At 41.5% G+C, this 24,784-nt stretch overlaps 1 protein-coding gene across 1 annotated transcript in view; it reads right to left on the reverse strand.

Moving 5' to 3' along the window:
- LOC141121033 (coagulation factor XIII B chain-like) overlaps positions 1–24,784 on the reverse strand; it is a gene marked incomplete at its 3' end in the record, with an annotated part of 197,140 nt that overhangs the window by 107,407 nt on the left and 64,949 nt on the right. Inside the window, 2 exon segments of the mRNA XM_073611056.1 lie at positions 3,580–3,756; positions 15,877–16,062. Of these exon segments, the coding sequence (XP_073467157.1) occupies positions 3,580–3,736 (157 nt within the window).

Consider the following 24,784-nt stretch of genomic DNA (forward strand, 5'->3'; position numbering starts at 1 on the left):
AAAATGAAAGTTTGATGGATGATTGTATAGGTGCCTCCCACTTTTTAAAAGGGACCAAAAGTAATGGGACAGATTAACAAACTGTTGCAATTCCTACACCGTTCACCTGATTTGGATGTAAATACCCTTAAATTAAAGCTGAAAGTCTGCAGCTAAAGCACATCTTGTTCGTTTTATTTCAAATCCATTGTGGTGGTGTATAGAGCCAAAAAGATTAGAATTGTGTCAATGTCCCAATATTTATGGATCTGACTGTAGTTGTACTTACCTGGGTCCATTGTTAGGGATCAACTGATTTCATTATAAGTCACTAGATGGTCGGGCACTTGGTGGCATTTGATAAGACAAGGGCAATGCAAGGTCAGATTATGAGTATATGGGGTATCTCAGCCAATGGGCAGGGGTTTTCTTAAATCCCTTGGCCTGCTGGGAGAATCTATATATTTGGTTGAAGTCAGGTGATCTGTTTTCTGTGCCACCTGGATGGCTGTCTGGGTGGACGTGTGTCGTATTGCCCGGGCTGCTAGAGCAGAGTTTGGGCCTATCCCGGGCACATCTGGCTGCTATGCTGTCGGAGGGCCTATCCAAAAGCAAGAGAGCAGCGCAGCGTTGGGATTGCGGCTTGCAGTTCAACCAGAATTGACATTTCTGCCGGCCAGAGAACCTGTCGTGGTCGGAGGTAGAGGGGAAGCTGTCGCCACTAAGGGACCAACCACCTTGTTACCAGAGACCACAGTGAGTAACTGAAGAAAGTACCGGAGCAGAATTCTCACCAACCGGGGACGGTGAAAAAAAAAAAAAAAAACATAAATTGGGAAGTTTCAGCAGGTATCAAGCCAGGGACCCAGCCAGCGGAGGTGACGCTTGCAGAGCAGCCTTGTGTGTCAAGACAAGGACCGAGCAGGCCAGTGGGGTAAAGCTTGAGAAGTATCTTGAGTGCCAAGCTAGGGACCCAGCAGAGAAGTGGGGTTGGCGTTTGAGGAAGATACTATGGTGAAGATTGGAGGAGCTCAAGGGATTCAGTGACAGTGAATCATCTAGTCTAGTGAGAGACTGGGAGATCAGTGGGCTGAAGAACTACAATTAGCGATTGTAGTGGAAGGGAAGGAACTGTTACACTTTGTGTTAGAAACTGTTAAAGACTGTTACCATAGGAGACAGCATTCCTACACATGCAGATGTGGTGTCTTGCTGGATGCCTTTCCCTACATGGCTGTCTACCTGTAGAAGTCTTGGAGTCTGACAAATACACATTGCAACTGCCTAGGGGTGTCCTGGCCCTAACCCTCTTTTCAACAGTTCTGTTTAAGTAAAATCTCTTTGCATTCAAGAAGTGTCTGGCGCCCATGAATCTACACTACACCCACTACACCCTCACAACTCACTCTATATGGAAAGATGTCAGCAGCTCTTGGCTCTGGAGGTTCTCATTAGATTGAAGGAGGCCTGTGGGACCTTACTACATAAATATGATGTACATATTCCAGGAGGTTTCAGAAAGGAGGAGATTTAATTCTGGTGTAAGTGAGAATGATGGTCAGGGTGGGGCTGTGCGGACTACATTTCCAAAAAAAAAAAAAATATATAAGGTAAACGCACAAAAACATTTTTGAATGCCGCTTTAGATTGCAGAGGGAGGTAGGAGTTTAATGATGTCTAATGTATCTATTGAGTGAAGGTCCGCTTTAATGTAAGTCACATGCACACAGGGCCGCCGCCAGCATAAGGCAGTTGCCTTAGGGCGCCAGGCCGGGGGGGGGGCGCCAAGCCCAAGCGTCCTTCAACAAGTAGTTATGTTGGCGCCGTCCCTGCTCACAGCTTTACCTACCTGCCTCCATCTGCTTCTCTCCCTGCAGATCATCCGGCTCCCACATAGGCGGTAGCACTAGAAGCACAGCCAGCACACGGACAATTGCCGCTGAAGGGGGAGGCGCTGAGCGAGACCAGGGTAAGGGAGTAGGAACCCGCCTCAGCCACGGCTCTTGTACAGAGCCAATCACAGCTAAATTGTGAGAGGAGGAGGAGCCGAATGAGACCAGGAGGAGGGGCCAGCAGCAATGGTATGGGAAGCCTCAGAAGAAAGCATGGTGCTGTGCTGCCCCAGCTATCCCCTCCATGGACATTGTGCCTGGGCAGGAAGGCTGTCTGCAGTGTCTGTGACAATCTCACTTCACTGAGCTCAGCCAGCCGCTCCTCCCCCTCCCTCCCTGCTTGAATGGGAGAAGAGAAAGTCGCATTTGTTTACTCCACCTCGTCCCGCCCCTCCCTCTGTCTGCCCCGCCCACACTCCTATAGCCAGTATGAGAAAGGGGATGTGGGTGGGACATTCAAAGTCACAGCAGCTTCATCTGACTACATGATTGGTGCCCCTGTGTGAGCGTTTATCCTTCTACATGCTTGTACACTATGCTGTGGATTGTGTTGAGCCCCCTGTGTGTTGTCTTTTGTTTCTGGCACTTATCAGCATACATTATCTTGTGGAATTCCATGATTGATGGAAATCTGTTGGACTTTCTCTGCTCATTTAGCACCACGAGCTATAGCCAGCTGATCAGTGTATTCTGATGGCAGGAAAATCTCCGTGTGGTCAGAATACAAGAGCTCAGTGGGCAGGATTCCCCCATCCATCTTGAATGGGTTAATCAAGTCTGTTTTTTTTTTTTTTTTGTTTAACCTGCAGGTGGACTGTCTTAGTCTGCTGTTTTTCCACAGAACATGCTGTCCTGCAGATGTAGCAGTTAAAGGGATGAGACAAACCATTTACCACTGACAGGTGTGCTTACAATTATCAGCATTTATGTAAAGCCTTTATCCCCTAAAGGAAAAGCACTGTTTCTTTAACTGATTATAAAGTGTTAGCTGAAGTTTGTCTTTAATTTATTAGTGTATATAATTCTACTAGTACATCAGACATTCCCTCTTCTCAGACTGCTGTTCAAAGGTGCCCCCTGTGGTCCTTCATCCAGAGTGGTGGCAATCCAATACAGGAGTAGTGTTACTGGCCAAATCACCAGGTGAAAGAAAACGAATGCAACGGCCACATCTATTCGGGTATTCTGACAGCCAGTGGTGTCGTCTATCAGAATACGAAGTCCAGCAGGGGGAAGGGGTTGCTCGTCCATCTGCGTTGTTAGTGTGGATGGAGGAATCTGTTAAGCTGGCTAATCTATACATATACAATCTGATTGTACAATTTGTAATGAGTATCAAATCAGGCAGGTCATTATACTACATAGTTGTTAATAAATTTAAAAATATTGTTCAATCAGATTGTATAGCGTGTGGTTAGCCATAGATGGGTTGCCATATGGGGCTGGGAGGTTGTACTCTGGAGTGGAAAGAGGACAATGGTGGGGGGGGGCACCAAAATGCACCTTTGCCGTGTAGACAAAAATCCTTGCACCGGCCCTCCGTACACATTACTACATTCATGAATATTTGTTGGGGAAAAAAGAAATGAAATTGCACAGTACATCTGCAAAGTCCTCTACAAAGTTCCTGGAGTAGCCAGTCACTGTAATCCACAGAAAAGAAAGAGGTAAATTTTTATAAACTTTTAATAGAATAAATAAAAGATACCTTTACATTCTGGTTTAGGCTGCCATCCATCATTACCGCACTGACTTATGCTTTCAACTTTGTTATCACTACTGATAAATCCTTCCTTACATTTATATATGAAGTACGCTCCAACGTCAAATACATTCTCATTTGTTTTATATTCCATATTAGCCATGTTTGGTTTCTGGCAAGATTCTGAAAATGAAAAAAATAAATAGAACACAAAATATGTGATTACACCTATATATAAATATTTGCATGATATTTTCATATGTCATCACAATAATGTAAGGACAAGACATTATACTGTTCACATAGATTACAACAACAAAGCAAAATTGTATTCTTCATCTAGGTGTCTGTAGTGTTCATATGTAAGTAAAAGGTAGAGATAAGAAGCATTGTTATTATTCACTGTAGGTACAAACGTAACAGCAATTGGAACTTGAATAACTTGATCAAATAAACACTCTGAGCCTGAATTTGTTGAACTATCAAAGCCAAAATCTATACATAATCCGTAATTCCTGCCATTCCAAGTCAGATTCATATAATTTGGTTCCACCAATGTATATAAAAATAGGAATCAGTTAGACACCAAACATGTCTATATTACAGTAAGCTAAAACCCCTATAGATCCACTAAGAAGAATATGCATACAATCAATACTTTTCAGTTTAAGTGCGCCGGTCCAACTTCCTGGCACCTGCACCCTTCTGCTGTCCTAGCTGTCCCTGTCTCCACATACACAATTCCTGTCCAAGCAGATGTGTAAGAGGCCACATTCGTCATCTAAAGCTTCTCATATAGGTATGTAACACCGCCAGTCAGTAATTTTGTTGGCGTGTGGTAATGTAATACTTGTCCTAGTACCAGAGGTCAGAGGCTTTAGCTGGTGAATGTAGTTACATCTAGAGCAGTGATGGCGAACCTTGGCACCCCAGATGTTTTGGAACTACATTTCCTATGATGCTCAACTACACTGCAGAGTGCATGAGAGCTACCCCCGTTCCCTTAAGGCACTCAAGTCTATCTATACTTGGTTGCCCCTGAGGGCTTATTACACAATTATTATTATACAGGATTTATATAGCGCCAACAGTTTGTGCAGTGCTTTACAATGTTAGTGCAGAAAGTACAATTACAATACAATTCAATACAGGAGGAATCAGAGGGCTCTGCTCATTAGAGCTTACAGTCTAAGAGGGAGGGTCAAGTGATACAAAAGGTAACAACTGTGGGGGATGAGATGATGAAGAAGTGGAAAATATAGTTAGGTGGAGGCAGGATAGACTTCTCTGAAGAGAAACATTTTCAGGGATCGCCTAAAAGTGGATAAAGTTGGAGATAGTCGGACAGATTGGGGTAGGGAATTCCAAAGGATGGGAGAGGCTCAGGAGAAGTCCTGGAGGCGAGTATAGGAGGAGGTGACAAGAGAGCTAGAGAGCAGGTGGTCTTCAGAGGAACAAAGAGGTCGATTTGATTGGTATTTTGAGACTAGGTTAGTGATGTAGCTGGAGGTCAAGTTGTGGATAACGTTGTAAGTTATTGTTAGTATTTGGGTGAGTGGCAGCCAATGGAGGGATTGGCAGAGAGGGGTAGCAGACGCTAAGCAGTTTGTAAGGTGGATGAGTCCGGCAGCAGCATTCATGATGGACTGAAGGGGGGGATAACCTAATGAAAGGTAAGCCAATGAGGAGGGAGTTGCATTAGTCAATGCAAGAGTTAACCAGGGAGTGAATCATGAGCTTTGGGCTTTCATTGGTTAGGAAGGGACGTATTTTGGAGATGTTGTGGAGATTGAGGTGGCAATCTTTGGATATTGATTGGATGTGTGGCCGAAAGGAGAGTCCAGGCAAACACCTAGCACCCTGGCATGTGGGGAAGGGACATTGCTCTTGATAGAGAAGTCAGGGGAAGAGGCACATGTAGGAGGAAATATTTTGAGCTTGGTTTTGGACAAGTTGAGTTTGAGGAAGTGGTGTAACATCCAGGCTGATATATTAGTAAGTTAGTGATGCATGAGGAGACTGATGGAGTGAGCTAAAAGGTGGAGAGATAGATTTGGGTGTCGTCAGCATAGAAATTATATTGAAAGCCATGGGAGACTATCAGCTGACCCAGGAAGGTGGTGTATATTGAGAATAGTAAAGGTCCAAGAACAAAACCTTGGGGGACCCCAACAGAGAAAGGAAGAGAAGTGAGTTAGTAGAATTGCAAGTGACACTGAAGGTGGCGTGGGATAGGTAGGATGAGAGCCAGCAAAAAGCACAGTTGCAGAGACCAAAAGAAGTAATATTTTTTTGAGGAGGAGGGGGTGGTCAACCGTATCAAAGGAGCCGAAAGGGCCTTTAATCGGGTTGACGTCACCCAGTGGCACCGCCCCCTTTTGACATCACAAGGGGGTGGAGCTACCAGAGTGATGTAACTGGGTGGCCCTGCTCCTTGCTTGACCTGCCAGGCTGCATGTTTGGATAAGGGTCTGGTATGGATATTGGTGGGGGACCCTACGCCGTTTTAAAAAAAAAAAAAATTGGCATGGGTTTCCCTTTAAAATGCATGCCAGACCCGAAGAGCCTGGTATGGACTGGGGGGGAACCCCACGCTGTTTTTTTTTTGTTTGCCGGAAATGGTTTTGTATTGCCACCAATTTAAATGTCATTTCATGCATTTTTTTCTTTATAAATTTAATATTTACTGCAACATATTCTATACATGCTCCAGAAGCGCCACTTTACAGGCAGACTAAGGGGACCCCCCAGGCACCATGGTTAAAATAATTTTTCATTTTTATTGTTTCACTTAAAGTGGCAACCCCACTTTAAGTGAAACAATAAAAATAAAAAAATTATTTAAATCTAGTGTGCGGGGGGGGGTCTCCTTAGTCTGTCTGCAAACTGGCACATCTGTAGCATATATAACACATGCTGCAGCAAAAATGTATTCTCTAAAGAAAATAAACAAGTAAAATTGCATTTAAATAGACTCACGATTACAATTGCTGGCACCTGCTTTTTAAAAAAAAAAAAAGAAAGGGAAAAACCGGCGTGGGGTCTCCCCCCAGTCCATACCAGGACCTTATATGGGCATTCAGCCCAGCAGGTCAGGAAAGGGGGGGGGGGGATGAGTGAGCACTCCCCTCTTCATGAACCATACCAGGCCACATGCCCTCAACATGGGGGGGGTGGGTGCTTTAGGTCAGGGGGGCTCTGCCCCCAAAGCACCTTGCCCCCATGTTAACATGGGCAAGGGCCCCTTCTCGACAACCCTGGACTGTGGTTGTCGAGGTCTGCGGGTGGGGGGCTTATCGGAATCTGGGAGCCCCTGTCAGGTCACCTGAGGCCAGGTGAAAGATGCACATTGTTGGGGTCAGGAGTGCACCACTAAAGTGGACCCTATGGCTGACTGCTGCAAATGGAACTCTGGGTGGTTCAGGAAAGCAGGTCCTCTGGAGCACCAACACGGATCCGCCTGGGAGCTAGAGCATAAGATTCCCCAGGGTGTGGAGTCTAAGAGCCAGCAGGTGTTCACCAGAGCCTCTAGTGGTGAGGACAGACTGCACTGCAACTGGCTCCAGGTCGCGGCCCCCCGGATCTCCCAGCTCATGCTCACGGTAAGCTACAGGAAGATAGAGAGGAAGCAGCAGCCCAGGACAACAAGGGATAGTCAGGAGATAAGCCAAAGGTTGGGGCAACTAGCAGACAAGGATAGACAGAGAACACGCCAAAGGTCAGGGTAACAAGCAGGCAGGGATAGTCAAAGAACAAGTCAAGATCAGTAACAGAAACAGATGTAGAGCACACGGCAAGCAGGAGACAGGAAACCAAACACACAATATTGCTCGGGCAAGGCAGGCTTGGATAGCACAGTGTTAAAATAGTGTATCCTGTAGAGGCTAGGGTTGAGCCACGCAGAGGGAAGATTACTTAACCATGCAGGTGTGAGAGTGCAGGCCCAAGGCTGATACACAGACCAGAGAAAGCAGACAGACAGGACATGAAGGCATTACTGGCGATTCATGACGGCCCCCTTTAACAAGGGGGCCCCCAGATCCCGCCCCCCCATGTGAATGGATATTGGGTACATTGTACCCCTACCCATTAACCATAAAAAATTCATCAGAAGGGGGCGGGGCCACTGATTACAGGCCCCTTGCCTATATAAGAACTGTCAGAGTGTTTTTTTATTTTTTCTATTCTCCGGGATGGGCAGGCGTCGTGATTGACAATGGATTTACATTGAGGGTCACCATTTTTAAATTTTTTTCTTTTTTATTAAAGGACATGTCAAAACAGTTTGCCGTTTACTTGTTCTTACTTTTTGACACTTTTTGGTGATTGACATAGAGGGGCAGGATCTGGGGGCCCCCTTCTTAACCACTTCAGCCCCGGAAGGATTTACCCCCTTCCTGACCAGAGCGTTTTTGCGATTCGGCACTGCGTCGCTTTAACTGACAATTGCGCGGTCGTGCAACGTGGCTCCCAAACAAAATTGACGTCCCTTTTTTCCCACAAATAGAGCTTTCTTTTGGTGGTATTTGATCGCCTCTGTGATTTTTATTTTTTGCGCTATAAACAAAATAAGAGCGAAAATTTTGAAAAAAATGCATTATTTTTTACATTTTGCTATAATAAATATCCCCCAAAAATATATAAAAAAAACATTTTTTTTCTTCAGTTTAGGCCGATCAAAATCGCAATAAGCGTTTATTAATTGGTTTGCGCAAACGTTATAGTGTTTACTAAATAGGGGATAGTTTTATGGCATTTTTATTAATAATTTTTTTTTACTAGTAATGGCGGCGATCAGCGATTTTTATTGTGACTGCGACGTTATGGCGGACATGTCGGACATTTGACACATTTTTGGGACCATTGTCATTTATACAGCGATCAGTGCGATTAAAAATGCACTGATTACTGTGTAAATGACACTGGCAGTGAAGGGGTTAACCACTAGGGGGCGGGGAGGGGTTAAGTGTGTCCTAGGGAGTGATTACTAATTGTAGGGGGATGGGCTGTGTGGGTGACGTCACTGATCTCTGCTCCGATGGCAGGGAGCAGAGATCGAGTGACACTTGTCACTAGGCAGAACGGGGAGATGCTGTTTACAACGGCATCTCCCCGTTCATCCGCTCCGTGAGGCGATCGCGGGTCCCCCCGCGGCGATCGAGTCCGCGGGACCCGCGACCCGACTCACGGAGCTCCCGGCCGGCGCGCGCACGGGCACGGTGGGAAATTCAAATGGACGTACAGGTACGCCCATTTGCCCAGCCGTGCCGCTCTGCCGACGTACATCGGCGTGCGCCGGTCGGCAAGCGGTTAAAGGGGGCTTCCTGATCCTAAAAAGCCCCCTGCCTGCAGACCCCGACAACCACAGCTCAGGGTTGTCAGGAAGCAGCCCTTGCCCCCATTAACATGGGGACAAGGTGCTTTGGGGTGGGGGTGAGGGCATTTGGTCTGGTATGGGCTAGGGGGGACCCTTCTCCATTTTTAAAAACATTTTTCTATGTTTTGCCAGCGTTCTTTATTTTTACATTTATCTTTCAGTGGGGAAGCCCGCTGACAGATGATGACTCATGGTTGTTAAGGATGTGGGCGGTTGGCTTCTTGGCCTGCTGCTTAACAACCATCTATTTCTTCACACAGAATTTGAATCAAAGAAAACAGTACCTGCGGTCTTCCGGAGTATCAGGCATAGACTTTTGCACAACAGTAGCTGGTAATGAAATCCAGAGGCAAGTTGTGGTCGGGGGATAGGACAAACGATAAGTGTAATCCAGAGACAGGCAGAGGTCAGTCCAGGCAGCAGACAATAGGCATTGGTATGTTGGTAAAGGAATACGCCCCTAATATCCTCTCCCACCACTTCACCAAAGAAGAAATATTGTGTGCTCAAAATAATAGGTGATGAAAAGCAGCCACTTAAATAAAAATGTGTAAAATATACAAAATTGCAACCTATAACTATAATAGAAAAATAGGAGGAGATAGTGGCGCTAATAGGTATGATATATAACTGTGAATCAGAAAGTGCTAAAACAATGACTATAGTTATAAATAATAGTGTAAAACACCCAGTGACAAGTGAAAAACAGTGTCTATATAGTAATAATATAGTCCATAAATGTAAGTTGACAAAGCAAGTAAAATGAAGACTTCAATCTTCTTGTACTCTTAATCTTCTAATCTTCCACCACAACAACTTGTTAGTGACACCTCTCCCTCTGAAGAGCACACTCACCAGCTTGTGTTGCCTCCCACTCTCGTGTTTGGCAAAAAATGCAGTTGAACCACACCTGCGTTACAGACGATCCATGACTCAAATCAGAAAAGCTCCATATGTGAAAAACAAATGAATAAAGTGCTCCACATAGCGTGATAACGTTTCAACCAGCTTAATAAAATCACATCAAAAACACTTCAATGTTTCCACTCACATTTAAAATGAAAATGGTAGTCTTTAAAAGTGAATCCACAGCAAACAAAACAAATAATGTCTCAGCGGTGCACTGCAGTCACCGCAGGCCTGAGGTGTAAGCCTATGTTGTGTCTCTCACCCCACTCTCTATGGTCCTGCTAACCGGTATCAGTGTAAACTCCTCAGCAAGCGGCGTCGCACGTCAGTGAGAGATTGCCATGTAGCCAAGCTCCCGACATGTTTCGTCAATCTGACTTCCTCATGCAATCCCACTTGTCATTGGGTGTTTTACACTTTTATAACTATAGAGTCATTGTTTTAGCACTTTCTGATTCACAGTTATAGATCATATCTATTAGCGCCACTATCTCCTCCTATTTTTCTATTATAATTATAGGTTGCGATTTTGGATATTTTAGACAATAGGCATTACCCAGGGACAGACAGAGGTCAGAACAGGCAGAAGGTGATAGGCATAAACCAAGGACAGATAGAGATCAGGTCAGGGCAGGCAGCAGACCAGAAAATAATCCAGGAACAAATGTCAAGGCAGGCTAACTAGGGTCAGAATTAATGTGCATTTCGTTTCATTCCAAATCGAAATTCGGATGAATTTTTCATTATTTGGAAATTCAGATGCATCCGAATTACAAACGGAACAAATTTAAACAAATCCGAAAAAAGCAAACGAATTAAAAAAAAAAAAAAAATAATATATATATATATATATATATATATATATATATAATAATCGATTTCATTTTTTTATTCTGTTCTATTGTTTTTCTATGCTTTTCTTTTCTATTATTTTTTATTCTATAATAGTCTTTTCTATTCAAATTCAATCTATATGAAATTTGAATTTCGGAACATGGCTTCTGAAGTTGGATTTTCGTAGAGAATGAATTTGAATTCGAATAGAAACGATTTGAATAGAAACGAATAGAATAAACTATAAAAATGATAGAACAGAATAGAAAAATAAATAAATTATATATATATATATATATATATATATATATATATATATATATATATATATATATATATATATAATATCTTCTGAAATTTGAATATCATATAGAATGAAATTGAATTTGAATAGAAAAGATTAGAATAGAAAATATTAGAAAAGAATAGCATAGAAAACAATAGAAAAATATATACTATCTCTATCTATCTATCTATCTATCCACAGTAGGGACAGAAAGTATTCAGACCCCCTTAAATTTTTCACTCCGTTATATTGCAGCCATTTGCTAAAATCATTTATGTTCATTTTTTTCCTCATTAATGTACACACAGCACCCCATATTGACAGAAAAACACAGAATTGTTGACATTTTTGTAGATTTATTAAAAAAGAAAAACTGAAATATCACATGGTCCTAAGTATTCAGACTCTTTGCTGTGACACTCATATTTAACTCATGTGCTGTCCATTTCTTCTGATCATCGTTGAAATGGTTCTACACCTTCATTTGAGTCCAGCTGTGTTTGATTATAGTGCTTGGACTTGTTTAGGAAAGCCACACAACTGTCTATATAAAAGACCTTACACCTCACAGTGCATGTCAGAGCAAATTAGAATCATGAGGTCAAAGGAACTGCCTGAAGAGCTCAGACAGAATTGTGGCAATGCACAAATCTGGCCAAGGTTACAAAAACATTTCTGCTGCACTTAAGGTTCCTAAGAGCACAGTGGCCTCCATAATCCTTAAATGGAAGACGTTTGGGATGACCAGAATCCTTCCTAGAACTTGCCATCCGGCCAAACTAAGCTATTGGGGGAGAAGAGCCTTGGTGAGAGAGGTAAAGAACACAAAGATCACTGTGGCTGAGCTCCAGAGATGCAGTCAAGAGATGGGAGAAAGTTGTAGAAAGTAAACCATCACTGCAGCCCTCCACCAGTCGGGGCCTTATGGCAGAGTGGCCCGACGGAAGCCTCTCCTCAGTGCAAGATACATGAAAGTACGCATGGAGTTTGCTAAAAAACACCTGCAGGACTCTAAGATGGTGAGAAATAAGATTCTTTGGTCTGATGAGACCAAGATAGAACTTTTTTGTGTGCATTTGTGAAGAAAACCAGGCACTGCTCATCACCTGTCCAATACAGTCCCAACAGTGAAGCATGGTGGTGGCAGCATCATGCTGTGGGGGTGTTTTTCAGCTGCAGGGACAGGACGACTGGTTGCAATTGAGGGAAAGATGAATGCGGCCAAGTACAGGGATATCCTGGACGAAAACCCTCTCCAAAGTGCTCAGGACCTCTGACTGGGCCGAAGGTTTACCCTCCAACAAGACAATGACCCTAAGCACATGGCTAAAATAATGAAGGAGTGGCTTCACAAACAACTCCGTGACTGTTCTTGAATGGCCCAGCCAGAGACCTGACAAACCCAATTGAGCATCTCTGGAGAGACCTAAAAATGGCTGTCCACCAACGTTTACCATCCAACCTGACAGAACTGGAGAGGATCTGCAAGGAGCAATGGCAGAGGATCCCCAAATCCAGGTGTGAAAAACTTGTTGCATCTTTTCCAAAAAGACTCATGGCTGTATTAGATCAAAAGGGTGCTTCTACTAAATACTGAGCAAAGGGTCTGAATACTTAGGACCATGTGATATTTCAGTTTTTCTTTTAATAAATTTGCAAAAATGTCAACAATTCCGTGTTTTTCTGTCAATATGGGGTGCTGTGTGTACATTAATGAGGAAAAAAATGAACTTAAATGATTTTAGCAATTGGCTGCAATATAACAAAGAGTGAAAAATTTAAGGGGGTCTGAATACTTTCCGTCCCCACTGTGTGTATATATATATATATATATATATATATATATATATATAAAATAAACACCTTCTGAAATTTGAATACTATAGAATGAATTTGAATAGAAAAGATTAGAATAGAAAAGAATAGCCTAAAACAACAATAAAACGAAAAAAATAAATAAAATTATATATAATTTTTTTTTTTTCTATTTTGTTCTATTGTTTTTTCTATTCTAGTCTTTGCTAGTAGAATTCGATTTCATTCTATTTCTATATAACCATTTTCCAAAATTCGAATTTAGTATAGAATGAATTTGCATTCAAATAGAAAATATAATATATAAATATTTTTTTTTCTATGCTGGTCTATTGTTTTTCTGTGCTATTCTTTTCTATTATTTTCTATTTTATTCTAATCTTTTCTATTTGAATGCAAATTCATTCTATACGAAATTCGAATTTTGGAAAATGGTTATATAGAAATAGAATGAAATCGAATTCTAATAGCAAAGACTAGAATAGAAAAAACAATAGAACAGAATAGAAAAAAATATATATAAAAAAAAAAAATATATATATATATATATATATATATATATATATATATATATATATATATATATATATATATATATATATATATATAGGGTCTGAATACTATACTATGCTATTCTTTTATATTATTTTCTATTCTATTCTAATCTTTTCTATTGGAATTCGATTTCATTCTATATGAAATTTGAATTTCAGAAGATGTTTTATTTATATACATCTATATTTAGATATAGATAATATTTTTTTCTATGCTATTCCTTTTCTAGTATTTTCGATTCTATTCCAAGCTTTGCTATTCAAATTCAATTTCATTCTATACGAATTTCGCAAAATGGTTATATATATATATAGTTTACTTTTTAAAATTTGGTCCATTTTTTTCAAATGCCGGTGAATTTTCTCGAATGTGGGCAAATTTTTTCGAATACGAAACTAAACGAATCCCGAAAACGAATGTAACAAATGCAACAAATTTAACTAAATGAATTTAGTTTAATAACAAATTGAAACGAAACAAAACTAATTTTTTCATCCTGCACATGTCTACTTGCTTCTGTGATTAGCTTGCAGATTTTCCCAGAAGTCGCCACTAAGATACAAGTCAGATTTAGGCACCCTCCACAATAGGAATTTCAGTTTTGGTGAGAAACTCCCTGTGACGGACCGCCTGGCACCCTGCCCGGATGCCTCCGCCAAGACACAGCTTCCTCCACTCTGGAACCAGGAATGACAAGTGAGCATTGCATCCAATAACTAGATTACACTAGCTTATGTACAAACTGGAACCCTTTATTGAAAACTCACCCAGAATGTATACCACATAAAATCAGATAAGAGCGTGATCACAATACTGTATCCTAAACAATGCAAACCTCAAACAGTAATATCTGTATTTTAAACAGTACATCCAATGAACAGCTAACATAAACAAACATCCCACAATAGCTGAAGCAATCAATGCTGGTTTGGGCATAGAGGCCCCAAATCTGTATCTAGGTCCTAGGTTCTCAGAGTCTGTATTTTTGAGGAGTCATGGACCCAAATCTGAAGCAAAACCACTCCAAAGGTCCCCCAGGCACACACCTCCCAAAGAATAGAGCCCCCTAAAAAGCCAAGGGCCCACAGTCAGTAGGCAAAAGGCTACTCTGCAGTCCCCTCCAAAAGCCCCTGTCCCGGTTGGGTCTGTCACACTCCCCAAGGATTAAGACACTTGTAAAAGGGATGCTAACCCTGCAGATTTTCTCATCAGGACACTGAAAGTACGCCCTCCCATTCAGACTCAGTGTGCGCAGGACATGGTGAAATAAACAGCTATTTCTTAAGATCAGAAAAAGGTAGAACTCTGTTAAAAACTGTGTTTAAAATCCCTATCACTGCAACCACCATAGATCACAACAAACATGATGGATTTTTGCTGCCTGATCAGCGCTGCTGGCTAGTTTATTCTGATGGCAGGGAAATCTCCCCGCTGTCAGAATACAATAGTTCAGCAAGAAGATTCCCCCATCCTCATCGAATGTGTGGATGGAAGAACCAAATTGCTGGTTGACATAAAAAAAAAAAAAAGAATCTAAGGGCTGCTTAAGCCACTGTGCTGCCCTATGAGGGCGATGTGCAGTGTTCATACCTCTGACCTCTAATACTTTCTATAATCGGTTTCGGTTAGTTCTATTTCCTATTCCTGTTATGATATACTCAGATATTTTTATTTATTTTTATTTATTTCAGGTACTTGTATAGCGCCGTCAATTTACGCAGCGCTTTTAAATATTGAAGGCATATTTAGCTTAACCACATCCATTTTATAATTTAGTTTCCTATTTGTGTTTTTCCCTGTACTCTATTTCACATATTACTAGGTGTGTAATGTAATCTAGTTTCGTTTCTCACATCCCTGTTATCTTTATTGTTTCGTTTCCCGTAAAGCACGTGATTTCCATAATTTGTATGACACGGTCAAGGGGCGGTAGTTTCTGAAAGCCCCCTTTAAATATTCACACCAAAGAATAAAAATTAGATTTGCTCGGCAAGACTTTGTCAATTTTTTATCATTGTCTCAATGGACTAATCTCACAGGCCTGTGAGGATTGTAAGGTACACCTTATGCAGACTTATCGAGGGTCTAAAAATATCCCTAGACAATCTACATTTGCCAACACATATACATTGTACATTCACATCAGTCCCTACCCTCAAGGAGCTTACAATCTAAGGTCCCTAACTCACTTTCATACATACTAGGGACAATTTAGACAGGATCCAATTAACCTACAAGCATGTCTTTGGAGTGTGGGAGGAAACCGCAGTACCCGGAAGAAACCCACGCAGGCACAGGGAGAACATGCAAACTCCAGGCAGGTAGTGTCGTGGTTGGGATTCGAACCAGAGTATGCTTGAGCTTGTAAATAAAACATTCTATGACTTTGCTGTGCTCTAGACTACATGACTCATTACATCAGGTGTATTAGTTGTAGTAATAGTTGTCCTGAACTTTGAAAGGTCACATTTTAAATTCACAAGAGAATAAACTTATTGTGTAGTGCACACATACACTCATTACTTACTAGAACATTTTTCCCCATAAAATTTGCCATCTGGAAGACATTCAATTACTCCACTTGTCTGTCCATTTGAAGTCGTCTGGTCTCTATAACACTGAAAACTTAATTTGTCTCCTTCAATATATATTTTTGACCTTGTTTGAGCAATATGGGCATTTATTGAGTCTGAATTAGGAACATCACATTTTTCTATTAAAAAAAAAAAAAAAGAAGAAAAACATCACATCAATAGGATATTTTTACTTATTACAGCACTTCAAGAGCAGCTAAATAAAACACACAAATTATATATATCTATATATACACACACACACACACAGTGGGGATCGAAAGTTTGGGCACCCCAGGTAAAAATGTGTATTAATGTGCATAACAAAGCCAAGGAAAGATGGAAAAATCTCCAAATGGCATCAAATTACAGATTAGACATTCTTATATGTCAAAAAAAGTTAATTTTATTTCCATCATTTACACTTTCAAAATTACAGACAACAAAAAAATGGCATCTGCAAAAGTTTGGGCACCCTGCAGAGTTAATATCTTGTACTGCCCCCTTTGGCAAGTATCACAGCTTGTAAATGCTTTTTGTAGCCAGCCAAGAGTCTTTCCATTCTTGTTTGAGGTATCTTTGCCCATTCTTCCTTACAAATGTCTTCCAGTTCTTTGAGATTTCTGGGCTGTCACGCACTGCTCTTTTAAGGTCTATCCATAGATTTTCAATAATGTTGAGGTCAGGAGATTGTGAAGGCCATGGCAAAACCTTCAGTTTACACCTCTTGATGTAATCCCCCGTGGATTTTGAGGTGTGTTTAGGATTATTATCCATTTGTAGAAGCCATCCTCTCTTTAACTTCAGCTTTTTCACAGATGGCATCAAGTTGCCATCCAAAATTTGCTGAAATTTTATTGAATCCATTTTTCCTTCTACTTGTGAAATGTTCCCTGTGCCACTGGCTGCAAGAGGAAGAATGTACCAAATAATTTTGCGCTGCCCTAGAAACACAAACAAGCAGCTAACATGGCCAACAGGATGTATGCCAAAATAGAATGGAAACAAGATAAGTGTAGCGCTAAAAAAGTTTAAGAAGTCCAATCTGAATGGTCCAACAGTAATAGATGTAAATTAGAGGAAAGTCCTCCATATATGTATGAATCCTAGTGATAGACAATCCTTAGAAGTTGTGTGACTTCATGAAAGGAGCAGATCAATAAGTGCATAGCATCTGGAGTGAAGACAGACACACCACCACCAACAATGAAGAGGCTTACCGGATCTCAGCCACTGGCTGCAATACAACCCCAAAGCATGATTGATCCACCCCCATGCTTAACAGTTGGACAGAGGTTCTTTTCATTAAATTTTGTGCCCTTTCTTCTCCAAACGTACCTTTGCTCATTCCGGCCAAAAAGTTCTATTTTAAACTCATCGGTCCACAGAACTTGTTTCCAAAATGCCTCAGGCTTGTCTATATGTTCATTTGCAAAGTTCAAACGCTGATTTTTGTGGTGAGGACATAGAAGAGGTTTTCTTCTGATGACTTTTCCATGAAGACCATATTTGTACAAGTATCTCTTTATAGTGGAATAGTGTACCACAACTCCAGTGTCTGCCAGATCTTTCTGGAGGGATCGTGCAGTCAAACATGGGTTTTGAATTTCTTTTCTCACAACCCTGCGAGCTGTTCTGTTTTCTTGGTCTTCCAGATCTTGCTTTAACTTTCACTGTTCCTGATGACTGCCATTTCTTAATTACATTCCGAACAGAGGATATTGACATTTGAAAACGCTTTGCTATCTTCTTATAGCCTTCTCCAGCTTTGTGAGCGTCAACTATTTTCAGTTTCAGTTTTCTAGACAACTGCTTAGAAGAACCCATGGTGCTGATTGTTGGGGCAAGGTCAGATGAGTCTGGCCATTTAAAACCTTTGAGATTGACATCACCTGGTCTTCCCAGACGATGATTGAGAACAATCCATGACACTGGCAGGTCTCAGCTTTGCAAAGGGGGCAGTGCATGCTATAAATTCTGCAGGGTGCCCAAACTTTTGCATACGCCATTTTTTTGTTTTCTGTAATTTTGAAATTGTAAATGATGGAAATAAAATCTAACTTTTTTTGACATACAAGAATGTCTAATCTGTAATTTGATGCCATTTGGAGATTTTTCCATCTTTCCTTGGCTTCGTTATGCACATTAATACACGTTTTTACCTGGGGTGCCCAAACTTTCGATCCCCACTGTAGATCTATATATATATATATATATATATATATATATATATATATATATATAAATATAATCTATCCTTAGTATTTGCACAGCAATCATGAATAATCCCCATAATGTGTCTTGTATGTTTATTGCATATGATTGTCAGTTCTATCTAATGGTCATGATGCAGAATTTTCTTAAATTAGGTATTTGCCTGATTGAGGTCTTTCAGGACAATACTACATTATGGCTACCAGATGTAGCTAACGTTCATAGGAAATAAACATGTTGCACACATTATGGGGATTATTTGTGATGACTGTGCAAATGCTGAGGCCGTGTTCTTTGAAAAACACCTTTGTTCTAGGAGAACGATGCTTACCCACTATATCTATGGCAAAGCAATGTTGTCACTCTCTAATAGAAAGTGTGTTAGGACCACATAACACTTCTTCCTTATCTCCATAACATAGCGTAGAGGTGTTCTCTTTTTAACAAAGCAGAATTGGGCAGGGCCGAGAACACCTTACCTCAAGTCTGTCAGATTTGAGGCTGGAAAAATCCGCTGAAAGTCCAGGGAAGCCCACACACGATCGGATTGTCAGCCAGCTTTAGTCCGTCGGCGTCTGTCGGACTTTTGTAGACGAAAAGTCAGACCGTGTGTACGCGGCATTATAGTTGTCCTGTGAACAGATTCTCCCACCTTAGCTGTGGATCTCTGCAGCTCCTCTAGAGTTACCATGGGCCTCTTGGCTGCTTCTCTGATTAATGCTCTCCTTGCCTAGCCTGTCAGTTTAGCTAGATGGCCATGTCTTGGTAGGTTTGCAGTTGTGCCATACTCTTTCCATTTTCGGATGATGGATTGAACAGTGCTCCATGAGATGTTCAAAGCTTGGGATGTTGTTTTTTTATAACCTAACCCTGCTTTAAACTTCTCCACAACATTATCCCTGACCTGTCTAATGTGTTCCTTGGCCTTCATGATGCTGTTTGTTCACTAAGGTTTTGTAACAAGCTGAGGGCTTCACAGAACAGCTGTATTTATACTGAGATTAAATTACACACAGGTGGACTCTCTTTACTGGTAAGGTGACTTCTGAACACAATTAGTTCTACTAGATTTTAGTCAGGGACATCAGAGTAAAGGGGGCTGAATAAAAATGCATGCCACACTTTGCAGATATTTGTAAAGAATGTTGAAAAACATTCATCATTTTCCTTTCACAATTATGTGCCATTTTGTGTTGGTCTCACATAAAATCCCAATTAAATACATCTACGTTTGTGGTTGTAACATTGAAGGGTATGAATACTTTTTCAAGGCACTGTATAAGTAATGACACTATGGATTATTGATCCATAGAATTTGATTGCCTTTCATCAGTTTTTAGATCATGGGATGGGATCGGATTTTAAAGTGGAGTTCCACCCACTTTTACAACTCTTCAGCATCCCTTTCTAAACTGTGCACTGTAAACAAATTGGATATTTTAATTTTTTTTCTTAGCACCTACTGTATATCTGCTGTATTCATTTTTCACTTCCTCCTCCCTGGCCGTGGCCCATCGCATCATTTCCTGTTTTTGCAATGCCTTCTGGGAAGGGGTGGCAACTTCCTCTGACACTGCCGTTGCTATGGAAACCTGACCTGAAACCTATTACACTGCTTGTGCTGCACTGAGCATGTGCAAGATTTGCAAGGATGAGATCCAGGAAGAAATACAGTCTGGCTTCAGATGCCCACACTTAAGATGGCCACGGCCTGCTGTAAGTTTATAAAATAACAAACTACTGCTATAAACTAACAAAACAGACCTTAGTTTACAGACTAACTTTACTAGAATACATTAAGCTTGTGTATTATAGGGGTATTTTTATTTAAAAAGTATAATTTCTTACTTTGGGATGGGTTGCTGCTTGACTTTGTGTCTAAGCACAAAATTAGTGGATAATTGGCAAGTGATTGTACACTGACTGTCACCACAAACAAGTGAGGACGACTGAGACAGGAGGGCAGAAGCAATTACCCAGACAATACTGTGAGATAAAGAGATCAAATGATTTTTTGAAAATGTCTACTACGAAAATGAAAATACTACAAACATGTTACTTCGCTTGGCTTTACTAAATCATTTTTCTTTTGGCTGAACTTTGTCTGACTTGTGTTTCTTTTTACCCATGTACTGTATGTCACTTTACAATTCATATTACAACTTGTGTTAAAGTCTACTCTATATGCAGCCATTTTGTCCTAGCTTTAGAGAAGAGTGAAGGGGGTGGGTTAAACCCTCTATTTAGTTCTCCTTAATTACTGTCATGTTGACAATGGTTTCACCACACAGAAAATGATGGAATATCTCCAAAAGGAACACAGAAAACAACAGAAAGCCGACTGGGGTTCTATCCTTCTCTGCACTTCTAAAAAAAAAAAAACATTTTTATTGCAGTCCGAGTTGCTGTTGCAGATTTTCCTAATTTCCTGGTTGGTACAACTATTGTCACTAGGTTAGTGAGGGTAAATATCTTGAACTCTGGATATCAGTTATAACGAGACAGAGTTCTTACCTTTATCCACACTATCCATAATTAAAACAAAAAATCATAATCATCTGGACATGCAAGCAAAGTATAAAAGACAATGCAGTAATTAGATTGCACATGCCACTAAAATTAGCTGTACTGTACATTGTGTATTTACCAACATGTACCAGGTGTAACATTTGTTGACAGTATATTTGCACACTAAACTACTGTTCTACAAATGTGAGAATATGTAATGTAAATGTAGGATCATATAATGGACACACAGAGCCACAGGTCGGGAATGTGCCTTCTTTGGTTCCCCCAGAGCAAGCTGCTTGCGCCGGTGAGGGACCCGAGAAGAGGAAGATCCGGGCTGCTCTGTGCAAAACCATTTCACAGAGCAGGCAAGTATAACATGTTTGTTATTAAAAAAAAAAAAAAAAAAGGCTTACAGCTGCAAAGCCTTAAATCCCAGAAATTGGAAAACTATGATCACACCCACAATTAAAGAATGGCTTTTTAATGTGAAGAATAGGGCTTGGAGGAAATTTGGGCCATAGCTCACGAAACAGAAAAATGTTATTAACCATGGAGAGTATAGGTCATATTCAAACACTCTGAAGAATTTAAAACCCTTACGATCCCATAGAGATCGGTTTGGTAACTGGCAACTTTTAGAATTTTTCTCTGGACTTTTCTCTCTTCCTTTTCAACCTATTTCCTTTATCTATCTTCTGCAACCTTGAGAGGTTGCATAAAACTATAACTTTTTACAGTTGGCATAACAGTTCTTAAAGTTTAAAACCATTATATGAACAAAACCTGCATTTTTTTGGAAGACTGGTCATATCGCCTAGGGAGTCCTGTAAAACTGAAGATTTTTGATTATATCATTTGAACGAAAAGAAAATTCATATCAACGTCAAAATGTCTACAATCTAATGCATATTCATGTGATTTCATATACTTATTGACATGTTATATAACATAGAAAATATATGTCTAATTGTTATGCACAAATTTCACTTCAATAAAACCATTGTGAAAAAAAAAAAAAAAACAAAAAAAAAAAAAACAAGGCTTTACTATCACTTATAATAATAGGAGGCAGGCACTTCATTTTCTCCAACATAAAAATCATGCCGATTTTCTGCATGACTATGGTATAGCCTATGCAAACCTGTTTTTACCTATTAAATACCCAACCCCACAACTTAACCTATAAATTAACCAGACCACACCTGTTTTGGAGTAAATTGGCCTCCTCGGCCATTTTATTAAACATTTCAACCATAACTTTTTTATTAGGGAAAAAAAACAATATTCCTTCAGATACATTTTAAACCAGTGTTGGGTATCCTTGGAGGCACTAACCACATTTCACCGTATCAGCGTGTCCACACCAGGCCGTCAGTCATGGCCGCTCCGACAGACGACACTACTCAACCTTACACGCTGATAGCCATCTCCCGATGCCAGTTAAACCTCGGTTAACTGGCATCAACCAAGGATGCCATACCGAGATGGTTCCCCACTTCAGCCACGTTATTCTTAATTCCTAATGCCTCCAAAAGATCCCCAACCGCCACAGTCCACAGGTGTGAAACCTTACACACCAGTGGACGCCCCACACAACGCAATGCTCGCTGTACACCATCCTCCAGGCCCACCGCATTGAGATGGACCCCATCCCCACTTAGGTACCAGTAAGTTTCCACCTCCAGGTCCCGATGGCGAACCACTAAACCTCCATTGCGTACAATGAATCTTCCCACCTCCTTATTAACCCTGATCCAGGTTTTATTGATCTTCTCTATTGACCTGGCAAACCGCCAGGACGTACGGCCCACAATATCTGACTATACCACCATAGTACAAGGAAAATCAGTGCGGATCCCGAGAACATCAAATTTTATATCCCTGATCAGGTGCCGCATGGATCTCACCCACGATACGTAAGACTAGCACATCCAGGGCGCGATCTAATCGAGCATACTTGTGGATTTCCGGTAGCACTCCGCTCCACAGCATGCCAGGAACTCCGATCCACCGCACCATAGCGACCTCTCTTGGTACTCCTAACTGGCGGCCGTTCGGGCTTACATCCGCCCTTCCTGCCCCCCAAAAAACAAATGAATGTCCCATAATCCATACGAGACCAACACCGGCATCTGAAATAAAAAAATTGCAGTATATAGAACCTACAGCCAAACCCAACATATTCACACATCATCACATGGCTAACTTACTTTTTATAAACCAAATGAGGGCGTATATAAAGCTTAAACTGATCCCACCGACCTATACGCTTAATGACAGAGCTGTCCAAACCCCATCTGGCTGCCTCAGTGGCAGCCTCAATGCGGAAGGAGTGAGACGCATAAGTGGAGGGGTCATAACCTGCCAACACTAAACAACGGCGAAACACTGAAATGAACTGGTACCGAGATAACGAAGAACCAAAAACCAAAAAGGATACCCAAAAACTCCCGTACAGCTGTAACTGGACATGACACCCCACCAGTGATACCATAAACATGCACATACTTACCCTTGCCCTCCCGGTCTGTTTTGGACCTGCGAAGGAAACGAGCTACAGATGCACCACCACATTGAACATCTCTAAACTGAATACCCCCCTTTTGCATACCTTGAAGGGCTAACCAGCTCACCTAACCGGAACGCCCCATAAAAGGCCAAAATGAATGCAACTTTAAACAAAATGGCTTTGTAGCCAGTATTACACACGCTACTCACCTCCACAGGCAACTGCTCCATTGACAAAGTGACCGGGCATCTGCTGTCTCTCCTCTTGGCCCCTCTCCTATACCCCTTCAATGCCTGCCTAACCATGAACTCTCTCGTGGCATCCCCCTCCCCCGTCATTTTAAACCAGAATGCTAACCGGCAGACACTCCTTTCTCATAAATCAACCCAATGAAGTACAACAAGGCTGTAACTCTCCCTTCTCCAGCTCCACCGTCCACCGTCCCAGCAACCCACACACTATTCCTGCCAAACCTTAGCATAAGCTGCCATGTACTAGCGCACACCGAATTCCGGATCAAATCCGCAATGATTCCAACGCGATTTGCCATAACTGCTGAGGACAAGGACTCACGCGCTGCTCCGTTTTCGGTGCCAACTCCCGGAATCTGTCCCACTGAAAACGAGACAAAGCATCAGCGACAGTGTTCGATGTGCCCGGAATTTGCACAGCGTACAGAAAACTGGAGTTAGACTTACCGGTAACTCCTTTTCCAGTGGTCTTCCAGGACAGCCCTTGAGAGATAGAGTGCCTCCCATTGACCCAGGAAACACATTGCCAAACAGTTCAAAAGGCGGTCCCTCAGGTCCCTGGTCAGTCATTCACCAAGAACCGAAGGATGGAACTGCAAAAAACATAACCATAACAGGTAATAATGTTAGTACATTCACATAATCAAAAAAGGGTGGGATCGTGCTGTCCTGGAAGACCACTGGAAAAGGAGTTACCGGTAAGTCTAACTCCAGTTTTCCCCAGTTGTCTTCCAGGGCAGCCCTTGAGAGGATCCCCAAGTACTCACCAGATTAGGGGGGGACCACGGCTTGGAGAACTTTTCTCCCAAAAGCCTGATCCTGACTGGACCAGGTGGAAAAGCTTGACCACGTGGCTGCTTTACATATTTGCTCCGGGGTGGCACCAGCTCTTTCTGCCCAGGATGCTGATAATGCCCTTGTGGAGTGGGCTTTAATACCCCCAGGAGGATCTTTGTTTACTGTCTTATAGCCCTCTGCTATAGCTAGCCTAATCCACCTAGCTATGGTGACTTTAGAAGCTTTTTGCCCCTTACGTTGTCCGGAAAAAAGAACAAAAAGTGAATCTGAGATTCTGAATGGATTGGTTACCCTAAGATACTCTAGGATACAACTCCTCACATCTAATAAATGAAAACGCCTTTCTTTCTCGTTTGAAGCCTTCTGACAGAAAGAAGGGAGGACAATATCTTGTGACCTATGGAAATTAGATGCCACCTTTGGTAAGAACCCAGGGTCTGTCTTTAGGATGACTCTGTCTTCCAGAATTTGGAGGAAGGGCTCTCTGACCGAGAGAGCTTGGACTTCACTAACTCTGTGTGCTGAAGTGATTGCCACAAGTAGTACTGTCTTGAAGGTGACCAGTCTTAGAGAGGCCTC

This window comes from Aquarana catesbeiana, unplaced genomic scaffold, assembly GCF_042186555.1.
Source record: "Aquarana catesbeiana isolate 2022-GZ unplaced genomic scaffold, ASM4218655v1 unanchor1, whole genome shotgun sequence".
In the NCBI taxonomy this organism is placed as follows: Eukaryota; Metazoa; Chordata; class Amphibia; order Anura; family Ranidae; genus Aquarana; species Aquarana catesbeiana.